The sequence below is a fragment of the Stylophora pistillata genome, chromosome 4 (assembly GCF_964205215.1).
Source record: "Stylophora pistillata chromosome 4, jaStyPist1.2, whole genome shotgun sequence".
NCBI lineage: Eukaryota > Metazoa > Cnidaria > Anthozoa > Scleractinia > Pocilloporidae > Stylophora > Stylophora pistillata.
The window spans coordinates 12213395-12229988 of NC_142522.1; the positions used below are offsets into that span (position 1 = coordinate 12213395).

Below are 16594 nucleotides of genomic sequence, written 5' to 3' on the forward strand. Positions count from 1 at the left end.
GCTAGACACTTTAATCTACCTAATCATTCTAAGTAACATATGGCAATCTGCGGTCTTTCCTTTCATTTAGTTGGCTCGGAAAGCCGCAAAACTTTTGAACAAAAGTTTATCTTCCAAATCGGCACTCTTGGGATCCCACAGGTATCAACGAATGCTTTTCATTTTAGTAATTTGTTCGTGTTTTTCTCGTCGCCATGCCCCCACCAATAGCGTAGCTTCATTTTCTACATAGAGCACTTTCATAAATGGCTGTCGGATTAATATTCTTTTGTTTAAATTTAAATTAGCCCTTCTGGCCTCGTTCTCCAGTACAAAATTCAAAAGAATACATTATCTCAAGCGAGGCCAGAAGGGCTTATTTAAATTTAAACAAAAGAATGTTAATCCGGCAGCTATTTATGAAAGTGGTCTATAGAAACCCACACACAACCCACAATTCCTCCATTCGCTCTGACTAAGGGCGGTGGCCAAGTTACAATTTCAACTTAGTTGACACTACCAAATTGCTTGGTAAGAATTGGAAACCAAGGTTACCTCCAATCTATTCTTTGCTCAATAGCTTAACACTTGTACCTCATTACTGTTTCTCAGTACTATTTTAAAAGTTAAGATAAACTCTTGTGAAAAAAGGCTGAGGCGGATCCAGGGGTGGTTTGGGTGGTTCGGTCGAACCCCTAAATTGTCCCTCAAAATGCTGGAAATCCTTTTTCCGAAGAACTTATTTTCAAAATCTCCCGGGGAAGCATGCCCTCGGACAATTCTCCGAACCCCAGTTAAATAAATCCTAGATCCGCCCCAGAAAGTCCTTCTTAATTCCTTACCGAATGTAACTCTGGTTGTCATAATGAAAAATAATCTGGGCCAATATTTCACATTGGTCAAATAAAATAAAATTCACTTGACAAAGACTAGCAGAATAGCGGTCGAAACGTCGCGAAATTGATAGCCCGAACCTACACCGTGCGGCAAACGATAATGCGTTAATTTATCCACAAAACTCCACAATGGAGAGAAGATTGATTATTTATCAAATGCGCAGCCTAGGTAAATAATTTATCACAGAATTAAATAATTGTTTTATTGGTGGCTAAGTTTGTTTTCCCAGAAATATTTTCAGAAAAATCGCTCTGCACAAGGAACTGATCTACTCTTATTTTCAAAAAAGTGTATGCATGAGCAGAACATTATAAAACAGTTATTGGCTGGTCGCGCGGGGAACGCTCTTAAAACAAAATCGAAGGAAACTTCTCTGAGTGATGAACACTGTTCATGAACTACATGTCAGAGTAAAAAAGTTTTTAATATATTATCTTTTCAACAGATACATTTAATAAAAAGAAATGTACAAACTTAATACGTTTGAAGTAGATGTAAACTTCAAAACTAAATCAGTAAGCAACAATGGATGCCCAGTTCCCAGTTATTATACAGTACCATTTGATGCTATTATTTAGTTCTTATTAACCGGGCAGGAAGTCTGTATGGGAGAATCTTGACCGAGGTCACGATTCTCCCATACAGACCGACCTAGTTATTTATTAATTATGGCTGTGTCTTATACGCCAATTTTTTATATTCTTTGTACCTTTTTTTTCTAGACTGGTCTAGATGCTGGTTTAGATGGGAAAATCTAGACCGCTTTCAATTTTGATTTCAGCCAATCAAATTCGTGAATTCGGTAGTTCCCAGTCTTTGTGAGACACAGCCATATGATAAATAGAATTAATAAAAAGGAAACTCAAAGTGGGGACACCAAAGAAACATTTTAAAAGCATTTTTCACTAACATTTCATAAAATCATTCAATACTACAGGTATTATAAGTGGTGATTTTGGATGGAAATTTTCAGTAGTAGATGGATTGCAAGTAAAAAACCAAACAGTCCAAACCAAGCTTTTGATCAGCAGAATGGCTTTCAGGGGCTCACAGACAACTATGAACAAAGAAGTGACTTCAGCAAATCTTTTCAAAGGAAAAACAGACATTTAAGATCAATTTGAAATCTTTATGTACTCCGTTCTGATCCCCAATGGAATGCTTTGGTCAGCAACACCAATATCATCTAATCAGGGTTCTTGTTGGAAAGAGGGAATCAGGCGAATCTGAAAGGTATTTCTCTCCTCTAGCTTGCCATAAATTTCTATATAAATAATCGAGATCATTTGATGGCTAATCAGAATAAGAATCTCTCTTTGACTGTTTCCCAAAATCGTTTGCTAGATGCTGGTAATGCAATAAAATCATAAGGAGAATTTATAAGTTCAGCACATGCTAAATTGACAAAATAGGAGTGACAGTATTGATGGAAGTTAACTTTTCTCACCACATATTGCCCCATTTGTAAATATATGGTAAGTTTCTTCCTTGTGCACTTCAACCCTTGGAGTGACCAAGAATTAAGTCATTTCTCCTTACAGAATCAATACATTGTCAAGCAGTGAGGTGAGGAGAATAAAGAGAAATATCAGCCTGGGGATGTTATTTGATTTAAAATGGAAAGACCTTAGGACCAAATCCTTAGAATTAACATTACAAGAAATTTACAGTAGACAGTACAGAGAGTTACTTTTGAGATCTTAGGAGTTTAGGGGTTAAAATTAAATAAAAGAACTAAAAAGTAACAAACTTTTAGGCACAATATGCATAAACACAACAAATCTGCTAAACTTCCTTAATAGCTGAGCCTAATCCCCTGACCCTTTAAGGTTGTATTTGTCATTAGCAGTAGCTACAATACATGGACATCGTGCTTTTGCCCTCTTTCATACACTGGTTTCCAGTTAAGTTCAAAGAGCCTAAATGCCCTCAGTAAGGAACCCAGCTGTGTGATAAAGACACTACTGATGTCCATTAATGGCTGTAAAAGGTTTCTTATGCCACTTAGAACATTCCATGTGAAAATAAAGGCAGGTTGAATAATGCTGTTAAAAACCAAAGCCAAGTATGGTTTTAAGAAATGATCTCCAACCACAATGATGATTCCCCCAAGTACACGGAGCAAAACATAATGGAAGACAAACCGTAATAGTTCTAATACAAAGATGAATGCAAAGTCAGTAATGATGCGAACTGTGCTGAAAAACTCCTGCCAAAAATAGTGGAGCCATTTTTCAGATCTACAAGAAATGTAATAGAAAATGAATAAATTAATTAGTATAATCCTTAGTAGAGAATCACAAAATAAATTATAAATATGAATAATATACTATCATTTATCATTGACAGATTGAATGAAATTACTAAAATCACATTAAGTACATTTCAAACAAAAGCTTTTTTGACAAGAGAGGGACTAAAATCTTGCACTTGAAGCACACCAGGCAACTCACATTATATGACTGGGCTTTTAAAATAATTATAACTCATTGAATAGCATACAGACAAAAACATTTATTAAGTAACATAATTCAGGATTCTTCTTTGACTCTAAATGGCTAAACACCCCCCTTCAGGTTCAACAGACATCAATCTTCAAAGGCATGTGTACCTGGATTTTTCAGCTGAATGGAACTACTGGGAACAACTAATTTGATTTTAAAAGCTGACATTTCAGGTGTTGGCCCTTTGTCAGAGTGAAATGATCATTAACCCAGTCACACTGACAAAGGACTCGTGTTCAAAATATCAGCTTTAGAAAATCTCTGCAATAGGCAATTTACATTTAATTAACTCAGTAGATAAAACCTAATTAATGTAATACCCCCACCAATGCAGCACCACAGTTTCCATAAAAACTTACCCCCTTCAGTGCATTTGTGTAACAAACAGTCTTGCAAAACATGCATCCCCCACAGTAGCTACTGTGTTCTGTGTACATTATAATTGCTGATTAAAAAAAACAGTGGTCCACTGACTAAAATACATTAAATTACTCTTTCATGTGTAAGCCTGTAAAGTTGAAAGGAGGATTTCAGGTTTCAGAGGTTTTGTAAGCAACTATTATTATAAGTTCTATGTTTACAAGGGGTGTCCTTAAGGGGTGGGTGTCCAACTGCCACTGAAACAAAAAAAAAAAAAAGGAATTTACCTGTCTGCTACTCCCTTCATGTAAGCTTCCTTCCATTCTGGTCTGACATCAAAATGATGGTTGTGACCATGATCAAAATGATATGAACGCCTAGGGGTAATCAGTTAATTTCATCAATTTTTCATTATCTCAAAGCACAATAATTTCCTTCTACTGATTTCATAGTCTACTAAATTGAAAGCTGTACGTTCAAATCCAATCCATCCTACTGTTATAGAGCCACTTCTAAAGATGCACGAGTCTGCATGAGAAAAGATAACCTGGAGTGACAAAACATACAAGTATGCAGATAACAGTCATCTCTCCTGTATGCATGGGTTATGTGACTTTTAGTGTGATGTACACTTAGAGTAGTGCTAAGAATAACCACATGCACTGCCGAAGGAAGTGTCTGATGTTTTGAAGACCCAGGCCACACTCAATATCACAATCAAATGAGGAATTGTCCACTATAACTGCCACACATAATTATAATTAGATACCATCCATCTGCAATACTCAAGTGATTAAAAATAATTTTGCATATAGAAACTGTGCTCACAAACCCACAAGAAAGTAATTGCCCTTTATTACAGTATATACTAGACATCAATGACTTACCCACTTATTTGTCTTTCACTCCGAGTCTCTAGAGGTACACAGCATGTTTCTAAGGTCAGAGACTTGCCATAATTCTCTACTATGGCTGTTTCATGTTCTAGGTGTACACTTTTCTCTTCATGGTTACCCTTTTTAGAATTTTTTTGACGTGGTGTCAATGGTTCTCTGCTATGTGTAACCAGTTCTTGCTCTTGTTCACTATCAGAATCCCAAGAATGGTTCCCATGATTTGCCTCCTTGGTTGCCAAATAAGATGGCTTGATCTTTCCTGCCTTAGGTTTCTCATTTTGTGTAAGTTTTCCAGCATTTTGCTGAGGGAGATTGGCTGTCATAAAATTGAAAAATAAAGGACCATTACCACAGAATACTCAGAAGGTGAAAAAAGGAAAAATTATACTGTCTCCTAACAGTAAAATAGTTATTAATAACCTGCTGAGCAGATGTCATTTTGGAATTTTACAGGCAAGAGGAGACACAAGCATGAAGAATGTGCAACCCCTGAGACATACACAAACAAAGGAGCATAATTTTTTTGCTTGTCTCTATTTTTCTCTAAGATGCACAAAAAATGTGGCCTATTCTGCAGACTATAGCCTGTTCCTTCTTCTGTGCCTTACAGTACCTTGAAAATCTGTAAATGGTGGATTACGTCCATTATTATCCACCTCATTCATTTCTAGGTGGATTCCTTCATTTTGTCTCCCCAGTCTTTCTTTCTGCAATCTATTCTCATTTATATTGGGGCTCAGCCCCTGGTTCTGAGAATTCTCCAAGCTGTTATCTGTAACTGAAGTAGAATTTAAGCTCCTGTCAACAAAGGTGGTAATTCCAGGTTTTCCATATAGCTGACTTGGTCTGTTGCTTGATGCAGGTGTACCAGGTTTGGATACAGGCTGTGTCACTGGTGTATTGGTTATAGAGTTTTTCTCTGGGGTTGCTATTGCTGCCTGCGACTTAATCTGAGGTCTCTTCTGAGAAACATGGCCCTTTGGGGAATGAGGTGGGGGAGCCGGCTGGTGTCTGGGAGTTGAATCAGGGCTAGAGGATGGTTCTTGGACATCTCCAGGAAGGCTGTCCCAGTCAGAGTCACTTTCAACTTCCTCTGTTTTCTTTGGTTGGAACTGGAACATAACAAAAATTATACCAGTATTTAAAATTGTGTGAAAAAGAAAGACTTTCACGACCTGCTATACAAATTGAAGGAAAGGAAGAATTCTGCATAATGAATGAAAGACTCAACTTTCGATATCTCTCATAAAATGAGGCTACAGATATTGCAACTACACATGATACACTGTATGTATGATATTGTACGAGGTATTTTTAGTCCGATGGTTCATTTCAATCTCTTTTTCCCTTTAATTTACTTGCCCTTATTGTGTACTGTAGGTTAATTCACAACACCTTAATGGGCACATTAACTACATGGGAAAAAAGAACTCAACAGATCACATCACCACAGGCCAGAGATTGAGTTAACGATAATTTACCGTTCTAAGGAGAACGGTTCCTGATCAATGACCAAAACAGAGGCAATCACCTTCGGCATTACTTCGCACAATAATTTTCTTCGTCAAAACTTCAGTATTTTTAATTATAGTTTAAAATTAAAAAGTCACTGTGATAATCATCATCATGACAGCGAAAATAGGCTAAGGGAGTATGCAATGAATCAACATACATAAAAAACAGAGAGACCTACCATAATTCCGAGATGTTATCACGAATGATTCCTTACGGTTCAATTGTAAAAATCAGTTGCAGAACCGGTTACAACGCCAAATTTCGCCCAAAATGAACTTAGATTTTTTTTTCTCTCAAGCAACCATACCATCAGTCCTTCATATGTTCAGTCAGCAGCTTTTCATTCTCGTGGAAAATGGTATGGTAATAGGTGAAATATAAAAAAATTCAACACTTTAGTGTTTTGGCAACAGTCATGGCAGAAGTTAACAAGAATTCTGGGTAGTTTCGATAAGCGAGAAAACTGGGAACTAATTATATTATCCGCGCGAATTTCTGCAGAGGAAAATATGGCTACTTTTTGTTTACTTGTTTCGTGGATTTCTGTTCGGATTTTGTGAATTTTCTTGGAGGTCATCCTAGTAAAATAAGTGCATATAGTTTATTTGAAGTACTGAGTGGTTTTATGTAAGCACATGCATGGTGCCATGGGAACATAAACGAGTTTGTAATCCATGGTTGATCACCGATCGAGAGATGTTTATGTTGTTTAAGTTTAAAACTTCCTCTAAATCTTGAGTTAGCAGTATTCTACAAGGATAAAATGGCTGCAGCATGGAGGAAAAAATCTCTGAATGACTTTGGAAGACTTTAAGAAACAGAAGTTCATGTTTGTGAAATTTAAAGCTTGACAATGACGACTGAGGTGATCGAAGTCAGCTGACTTTGGCTGATGCAGAAGCGATAGTCACCAAACATTGAACAAGGCCATAAATTAAGAAACGTTAAAGAAGCAACATGGACAGTACTGACAGGTTAGTTTTAATACATAATGAGTGCATCCATGTAAATTTATAAACTGATGAGCTGAGCTGTGAGTTACATAAGAAAGAAAATGTGTCGTTAATTAAGAACCATGATGCATAAAGAGTGTTTCGACTCTGTTCAATAGCAATCATGATTTGTTAACCGTCTAATTAGTACCCACACTAAAAAATTTGTTCAAGATTTGATTATTTTGATTTTGTGCCCGACTACACTGTTGTTTAAAACACCAGGAAGTAATCGTGCAGTCATTTTAAATCCTTTAAATGGTTATTTTTGTTGCTTGTTACTGCAGAGCTTTGAGAGAAAAGATGAAAAAGAGAAGGGCTGCAATGGAGGTAATTGATGTACGGTTAAATGTTACATTTCTAGTTGTGCTGTATGCAGGTATTTATGAAGAAGTATTTTTATTCTCAGATAATTCTGCAAAAACGTTTTATTTCTCTCTCAACATTCAGTACAATGTGCATGGTTATCTGTTGTTATATGATCCATCAAATATTTTTGCTCATGCACAATTGATCCAAGTGCATCACATGACCTAATGTTCACAATCTAAAACTGTGGGATTCTGAGGGTATCACCAAAGGGATATTCCCCAATTTTCAAACCTTACATCCACTACAATGAGTCTTCATTTAAAGTTTAAGTGCATGAAGATGAGAGACCATTTAGTGGTTGTTTCAAAAGAAGGGAAATATTTGTTTGTTCATAAAGCCCAGCCAGAGGACACTCAAAGGAAAACATCCCATGCAGCAAACAGCTTGCAGTAAGCTATTCATAAACATTTTTTCACACCTGCTGCAAGATATTTGAAAGATAATAAACACAATAGCCTCTATTTTGTGCTAAGAATAATTATTGTAGTGTATAATTATTTGTCCATGAATATTATCTGTTCCTTAAAGCTTATAGATACTTTGAGCTTCGCTCTCGGAAAACTGTTTGCATCTCGAAACAGATAATTTCCAAAGACAAATATCTGTGTATATTTTCACACCAAATAGATGCTATTGTTTATCTATCTCCATTATCTTTCAAAAACATGAATATATATAGGCCACAATAATGTCAGACACAGGATCTTACAGATCTGACACAGAGGACACTCTACATCAAACAGTGACTCCAGTACGCAGCACAGACACGGTTAGTTTCTGTTGTTGTTATTGCCCCTTGCCCATGTCACCATAAAAGTACAATTTTATACATGTATTTGTTTCAGAAGAAATTTGCTAGAATTAACAATTGGTTCATGCTTTAGCGTGCACTATCGAGTTATGGAGCACGCGGGAAGTTTGGAGAGCACGAAAGAAGCGTAAGAGTTGCCCGAGGCGATAGCCGAGGGCAACTCTAGCTTCTTGAGTGCTCTCCAAACTTCCCACGTGCTCCATAACTCGATAAGTGCACAGCTGAAAGCATGAACCAATTGTTTTAGAACATAGCCGGTGGAATTGTGCATCAAATGCGACGCGAAAAACGGACACCAATATCAGTTGAAGCGAATCGTGACGGCGCTGATGCCAAGTCTCCTTTTCCTTTGTTTTTCTCTTTTTCTGCCTCATTTAAGAACTCTAGCCCATGGGAAAAGGTCGAAACATTGTCTTCGTTTTCGGAATAGCAGGCCGAGTTTCTGTTTGTATCCATTATTGTTGCGAAATGCATTATTTTTCCCCGCACTAGCAATGGCCGCTCGCGCGAAAAAAAATTTTTTTGGCGAAGTCGGATTTGCTGACGCTATCAGCGTGCACTATCGGGATTTTGAGCACGCTTACTTATAATGAATTTGATTGCGCGACTCTGCTAGCTATGTTCTAATTAGTATTAAGATAATTATTTTTTCACTCATTTACTTTTTCATTTTTTCTAATATCTAGTTTTCTTTTCAATATAAATCAGTCATACTATAGCATGAGCCTTAATTGTACATTCTGTAGTATAAACTACTTAGGACTATTGACCAAATGTGTTATCAGGATGGCAAGATATGAGCCAAGTTTTTTTTTTTTCTGCCTTTTTGTGACTGAGGTTGTGTCAAAGTGGGCATCATCCTCGATATGTAAGAAAGACCCATCTTGCCTGCTTGAATAACCAATCAGAACCCAGGATTTGCCTTATTTTGCACTTTTACATACCAGGCCATTATATAATTTATTCCTTTTTGGGTCATTTATTAATTATAGCCTGTAAGACCAGCAACTAGGACAGAGATAGAGACTCTTAGTCCAGCAGGAGACACCATGGTTGAGGTGAGCCTTTCAAAAAGTTTTGAAGATCAGTTATGCTATTTATGTAAACTATATTCCACGAGTATACACGTATGAATTTTATCAACTGTAAATATAAAAAATGCTTAACTTCTACTGACAATATTGTATTAAAGTTCAATAATGTTTGTTGCATGATTTGGTCACTTCAAAATGTGGATTTCTGCATTTTTATTGAATACTGCCAGTCTTCTTCCCCTGACAGTCTGCAAATAATGGATGTAGAAGCTGAATTAAAAAGAATTTTTGCAAACTGGGAGTAATCCTGGCTTCTTGTCACCCACCTACATTCTCTTTTAAGGTTTAAAGGTTTATTTCACAAATAAATACATGGCAGCCCTCTAAGGGGCTGAATTGTGTATTTACAAAAATTGTAACAGAATGTCCAAAAGTATGACTAATGTAAGAATAATAATAAGCCTAAAAGTGAAATTGAATACTGTAAAATGATGAAACGTATTATTAAAATTAATAAAGCTATATTTATATAATATCATGCTCAATACAAGATTTCACTAAAAATGTGTCCCTGAACCTATTTGTTTTCCACCTTGGTGTTTCAAAACGCCTGCATCGTCTTAGATGGTAAGACGACTTATGGGCTGAGGGTAAAAGATTTCATAACCAGTTACTCTTAATGTTTATCATTTAAAATAGAATTAAAGGTCTTCTTACAAATATTTTTATTGTAACGTTCAATGCTTGGTAGTTTAGTGCTGACTAAAGCATCACTGTAGTCTATCCCTGGGAAAATAATAGCCAGCGCCCTTTTCTGGACACGCTCCAGTTCTGTCTTGACATACAATGGCAGCAAGTAAAAGAACGCCGCTACCGCATAACTAAGTATGGATCGAATGGAAGTACAATAGAATAAGACTAATTCACTTGTCGGGAGTCTCGCCCTCTTAAGCTGCACCAAAAAATACAAACGTTTAGAGGCCTTGTTTATAACCTCACTAACATGCTCGTTCCATGACAGGTCATCACTTATGGTGACCCCAAGGAGTTTTGCTGACTTTACAGTCTCTGCACCTTTCCCATTAACTATAATTGGAGGAAACTCCTGCTTTTGTTTACTGAAACTAATTCAAAGCTCTTTACATTTATCATTGTTCAGTTGTACCCTATTTTAAGAGGACCATTTCATTCCACGGTCAGCTATCCTTTGCGAAATACATGTCCTTCCTTTGATGACAACTTCTGAGGTCATAGTGTCATCAGCATATTTCCACATTTCGGCATTTATGCCACTACTTACTTCAAGATCATTAATAAGCACAAGAAATAACCACGGCCCTAGCTTTGTTCCTTGTGGGACGCTGGATGGAACTGACTCCCACTCGGAAAAACAACCCTTTGCAAGTTTAATTGGCTGAAAACGGCCCGACAAAAAATGTATGATCCAATTAATTATCTGTTTGGGTATCTCCAAGACGGTCAGCTTCCTAACTAAAATGTCATGATCTATAAGATCAAAAGCCTTCCTATAATCATATAGTGTGGCTCTCACGGTGGCGCCATTTCCGTCAGTCACTTGTGCCCATCATTGAATCACGTGAATCAGAGCTTGGGTTGTAGAGGAGTTCAGCACAACCTCATACTGGTTTGGATCCAAAACTCTCAAGACAGCTGGTTTGACATAATCACTTACAACACATTCCTCTGCCACCTAAGAGAGGCATGCCATCAGTGAGATTGGTCTCAAGTCTTTCTTGGGATCTTCTACAGGCTTCCTCTTGGGTAGGGGGGTCACATCAGCAAGTTTCCATATATGCGGCAAGCACTGCTCTCTAAGTGATGCACTGATGATTTTGCTGACTGGGAAAGAAAGAAAATCCGCGAATTCCTTCAAGAGCCAATTTGGCACCTCATCCAGGCCACTCGCCTTAGATGGGTTGAGCTTGGATAGCAACTGTAGAATCCATAGTTCTGATATTAATTTTCATGTAGATCTGGCGTATCAATCTCCATGGGTACCTTGACCAGTGGTTGCATCAGGCGATATTCCTCAAGAGACTCCAAAAGAGCTTTGTTGATCATATTAGCTAGATCCTGATCAGACAGATCCTCGACACCTATTTGAATCCAGTGTTTCAAGTCGCCTGAGTGGGACTTGGCGCCACAGAGCCACTTCACTTCTTTCCACCATAACTTTGGATTGTCGTCCTTCGCATGTACAATCTTGGTGTTATAGAAGTTCCCTTTGCAATTTTTCCTTTCACAATTTACAATGTTCCTAAAGAACTTGTACTGCGCTGATTCCGCACCATGAGTGTGAGAGGCCTTTTGCCTTTTCAATATAAGACCTTTTAAGTGTTGGGTCATCCATGGGACATCAGATGTATTGACACGGACTGTTTTCATAGACATCAGGCAGTCCAGTCCTGTTTGTATCACTTTCCTGGAATACATTTACCATGTCCTGGCAGTTTTGAGCGTTCGCGAACAAGCAAGACCAGTCCATGGAATTTAGATATCGGCCTAGTTCAGCTTTCCAGCTTGCTCATTAATTTTGTCTCGCTTGAGTACTACCTTGACTGAAGTGTCATCATTGGTGTCTCTAGCCCTTGCATTGGCAGTGACGGTATTATGATCAGAGAGACCAAAACGTGGAAACGATTGTGGAGTGACATAGAATTCGTGCAAATTAGTAAGCACCAAGTCGAGAATTGCACTTTTTCTTGTAGGCTTCTTTACAATTTGCTTCAGACGAAAGTGGCATTTTATCGACTTGACATCAAGGCAATTAAAATCGCCAGCCACGATCAAAGCACAATTAGGAAATTTAGACTCAGCTAAGGAGAATGATTTGTATAAGTGATCACTCATTTAAATCATTTTTGGGCTTTGACCAGCAGGGATGATATATAACTGCTGCGATTAAGGAGGAAAAGTCCCTTGAAAGGTGAGGAGGGCGTAGCTGTACCCATAACGTTTCATGCTCATCACAGCACGAGAGTTCATCAAGCCGATTGTATTTAAAAGCATCATCCTTCAAGTAGATGCAGACCCCGCGGTGGTTATCTAAGGACCGGTCCTTTCGTAGAATGGTATAACCAGAAATGTCAATAACAGAGTCTTGGATACTTGATTTCAGCCAAGTTTCAGTAATGAATACCAGACCGGCCTTGCTTCGATGAATAAATTCCTGCACCTCATCAATCTTAGGTACTAAGGAGATTACTTTTGTAACCATAATCTTCGGTACATGATAAGCTGACTTTCCCAGCAGCGGCTGCTCACTTTGGGTCGTCTGCGAGCCCGTATCAAGAGCTGGATCTATTGTAGAGACAGGCAGGCGGGAAGTGAGAATGCTATTGTTATGATTGCCACTGCCAGGAGTGTCAACTTGAATATTTAATAAGTTCCTCGATGAAGTATGCAAATGTCCTCTGTTTTGATCTCCAAAAACATTTAAACTCTTAAAAGTGTCACTATCCAAGAGCGTAGAATGTTTCCATGTTTCCCCACCGCCGATATCAACAGATTTCACTTTCCTCCGCCCAGGTCTGCATCCTGGGCGCGTAGGTTGTAGTCGTGAAATTTCATTCTGACTCAGAGAATGCTTTTGTCCATTCTATTCATGCTTCTCTTCTATGTTTCTTCCTTAGAAAAGTATTTACAAGGTTGGTTTTACTTGCAGTCTTTACAGGATCTTGAAGAAGATGGGGATTTGCTACAGGATCTTCAGACAAGAAGGCAGCAGAGAAAAGATGAGGTACAATGTTTGTTTATAGCAATAGTGCGGTGTAATTCAAGGAGAGGAAGTATATAGGTCTCAAGATGATACATACATACATACATACATGTGCATATGTTAATTGACCACTCTCCATAGGGGCTTTTCAGGGCCAACACCCACCCATCCCGCCCAGGGGAGGACATCCACCACACAGTAATCTCGTGCGTGGGAAATTAACGTCTCCTACCCCTAACCCTGCAGCAGACGGGGCCCACAGTTTATTCGTTCTTATCCAAGAATACTAGAATATCTATCCATTTCTTGAATATAGAAAGGTAGCAAATTCTCCTCACTTATTTGAAGACCGTGAGTATTAGTGGCTGCTCATTGGAGTAATTATGATGACCTGAATTTGACTTCTTTTTTTTATTCAAAAAGTTCACTTTTAGGGTAGAGTAGAGAACAAACAATTTTAAATATCATTGATATTAAGTCACTTTGGTCTTTGAGGAGAGAAAACCTTGCAGAGAGTTATGGCCATTAGTTATTATCTTCAGACTTGACTGGTGATGTTTGCTGGAAACATTGATGGGTAGCGACTGTATATGCAAGACACACCTTACAGTTGTAAAAGCTGTTTAGCTGTCAAGAACATTTGCATACCATTTTAAAGATGTCTTGTATCTTGTTGCATACTCTGTAGCTCTTCATTTGTTCTTCACTTAAAGCTGTATTTCTAAAAGGTTTATGCCTGGGTAACGACTGTAGCTGTCAAGATTCATTTGCATACCATTTAAAAGAACTGATGTCATGTATCTCATTTTTGCATGCAATGTAGCTCTTTATGTTTTCTTCACTTAAAGCTGTATTTTTATCACTGTTTCAGCTTTCCAATACTTTTGGTGGGGCATGGGGAGAAGAAAGGACCAATGCAGAATCACCGTCTGCAGGTTGCCCCTATTTCTAATTTTCAAAATTGCAGTTAAATTATAATTAGCCCTATTACTTGGTTCTCGGTGAAAAAGTCCAAGTCTTGAATTACCCAGCAGCTGTCTTATATCTTACAAAAAGGTATTAAAGACATTCTGCACTGTTACTGATTGTCAGCGCAACCTTTTATAGATTACATATCTCTTAAGAATCATTATAACCCAATGATTTGCCTTTTTAACACCAAAACAAGGATTCAAATTTTTAGTAACGATCGAGTGTTCAAGCAAGTGTCTCACAAGTGCTAATCAGTAATAGTCATGAGAGCATTCTGGCAGCAGTTTAAGTTTATTTGGTTGCAACCTATATGTAGAATATAAATGGTCATTCAAATTCGAGAAAAAAACACACACCTAAAACTGATTGTGCATGGGGCTAATTTGTTTGAAGGTTACATATAGTATTGCAAACATGGACAGTTTGCAGTGTCCATACTTGATTAACCTCTAGTTGATAATTGTGTGATTTAAAGAAGAGGCTTTTTCTTTTCAAAATTTGTATATACTAGCATAAATTGTATTATCCATGTCATTTTTTCGTTTATTTATCCAACACTCCTTGATCATTATGTTCTAATCATCTTCAAAGGTCCCTCCAGGCTTAGTGAACCAGGCCCCAGGCTTCAGCAAATTATGGATTCTGGCAAGTCCTCATCACCAGGGGAAAGCATGAGTCTGAATGCCTCTATTAGAGAAAGGCTCAGAAGTAAAGTGCGAGGAAAACAGGTATTTTTAAAACACTAACAGCACATTCTGTTCTTATGGACTTGGCAAAGGAAGTAGAGACTCTATCTACATCAACTTTCCAAACTTCAGCCAAGATTTATTTGAAGCACGCATGAAGAGTGAAAGTCCACTCTAGCATAAGTATCCTGAAAAGTTCCAATAATGGAATAAACTTGTTAGAAGGGTCTCCAAATTGATATCAATTTGCATTAATGCAAAAGCCATGTTTGAGTGTAAATAGTTAACAACTTTTCACCAAAGTGAAGGTGGTCAGTGGTTGATGCAGTTGAATCACATTAACTGGAACCCCCTCCCCCCCCCCCCCCCTTAGTAACTCAAGCTAGATCTGATTTTCTTTGACCCACTTTTTCAGTCCTCAACTATCAGCTAACTCACACCCTTGCTTACTCTAACCACTTTTTGTTTTCCTTGGGAGTTTGAGTTAGAAGCCAGGGTACTACAGTATTTACCTAACCCAATGTAGCAAGGTAAATATCAAGCAGTAGCCACAGACACTGATATGAATAGTTGTTTTTAATCGTAAATTTATACTAAAGCAGTGAGATAATATTAAGCACCAAAAGATGATTTTAACTCATTTAGATAGATAGATAGATGCTTTATTAGGCACAGAATCCATAGAGCTTAGTCACTTATTTGCAGTGAAGCTGTGCATCTAAAATATTAAAAACATACACACACAAATATATATATATTAATATATTGTAAACGTTAAAATAAATAAATAAATAACCCTTTGTCCTTGTTCCGTTAACAATAAACCTACGATGCCGATTTATATACTTAGATTATTACAAGTTATTTAGGCCAGTTGTTATTTACAAACTCTTTAAGTGTCAGGGAGCATTTTTTGGCATGATCAAGGTTGTTAAATAGTTTAGCAGCTGAATAGGTAAATGACCTGTAGCCAGATTTAGTTCTAAGTTATTTTGACCATATGTAGATTCCCTCTATTTCTGGTATTGTAATGGTGGAAATCTGAATTATAGGAAAAAAGCCTTCTCAGATAGGGTGGATAATGTCCATTAAGGCATTTAAATACAGTTACACACTTGTGAAAGTTCCAACATTCCAACAAGGAGACCCATATCCCAGTTCACAAAACAAATTTGCCGCACGGTCTTCCCTAATCTTCTTTTGGAGAATAATCCGTTTCTGAAGCCTAAGAAGTCTTTGAAGAGATGTGCTATCAGCATTGGACTAGACAATATCACAATATTCCATTAAAGGCTGAACTAAAGTCATATATAAAAGCTTACAGGTATCAGTATCTAAATATTTGCGAATTCTTCCCAATGAATTTAATGTATGAGTTACTTTATTAGAAATGCTGTTTATGTGTTCATGCCAGTCCATAGAAGCATCAAAAATTAAACCCAAGTATTTCACAGTGTTTGACAGCTCCAGAAGATTGCCCTGGCAATAAAAATAAGGAGTCCTTGTGATCTTGCGAGACACTGTTTAAAGCAAAACGCATGACAATGGTTTTGTCGCAGTCAGTTTACTAGCACGCGATTCAAAGAAAACCATTCGCCAATGGCATTCAAGTCTTCTTGTAGAGTGGATTGAGTGAATAGTTTGAATGTTTCTATCGGCAAAAAATAGAGCAGTATCGTCAGCATACAAGACTATTTTACCACGATGTACAGTACTAGCCTAGGTAGATCATTTATAAATACGATAAATAATAATGGTTCCAGGACAGACCCTTTATTTCTGCATTAATTATAATATTTTTGGTGCAAATCCCCTTTGAGTTGCTCAGAGGTGAATA

General features: G+C 37.5%; 2 protein-coding genes and 1 pseudogene across 2 annotated transcripts in view; 1 reads left to right on the top strand and 2 right to left on the bottom strand.

The window, feature by feature from the left end:
- Positions 1–2566: 2566 nt before the first annotated feature.
- LOC111334055 (uncharacterized) lies at positions 2567–6470 on the bottom strand. Its single transcript, XM_022939739.2, has 5 exons — positions 6330–6470; positions 5250–5748; positions 4628–4952; positions 4028–4117; positions 2567–3116 (listed from the first exon to the last, which is right to left on the bottom strand). Exons 1-5 carry the CDS (start codon positions 6330–6332, stop codon positions 2729–2731), a joined length of 1305 nt encoding a protein of 434 aa, XP_022795474.1. The 5' UTR covers positions 6333–6470; the 3' UTR covers positions 2567–2728.
- Positions 6471–6632: 162 nt separating this feature from the next.
- The window catches only part of LOC111334056 (coiled-coil and C2 domain-containing protein 2A), a 34388-nt gene continuing 24426 nt past the window's right edge, over positions 6633–16594 (top strand). Inside the window, exons 1-7 of the mRNA XM_088757006.1 lie at positions 6633–7125; positions 7431–7473; positions 8195–8284; positions 9319–9384; positions 13046–13120; positions 13971–14034; positions 14663–14799. Of these exons, the coding sequence (XP_088613132.1) occupies positions 7109–7125; positions 7431–7473; positions 8195–8284; positions 9319–9384; positions 13046–13120; positions 13971–14034; positions 14663–14799 (492 nt within the window). The 5' untranslated portion in view covers positions 6633–7108. The remainder of the gene's footprint in view (positions 7126–7430; positions 7474–8194; positions 8285–9318; positions 9385–13045; positions 13121–13970; positions 14035–14662; positions 14800–16594) is intronic.
- LOC148732505 (uncharacterized) lies at positions 10946–12951 on the bottom strand (annotated as a pseudogene).

Excerpts from the sequence above, each read along its gene's own strand:
- LOC111334055 (XM_022939739.2), bottom strand. Across the intron at positions 4,118-4,627 it reads AGTGAAAGACAAATAAGTGG|GCGTTCATATCATTTTGATC; the intron begins GTAAGTCATTGA and ends GATTACCCCTAG. Across the intron at positions 3,117-4,027 it reads ATGAAGGGAGTAGCAGACAG|ATCTGAAAAATGGCTCCACT; the intron begins GTAAATTCCTTT and ends CATTTCTTGTAG.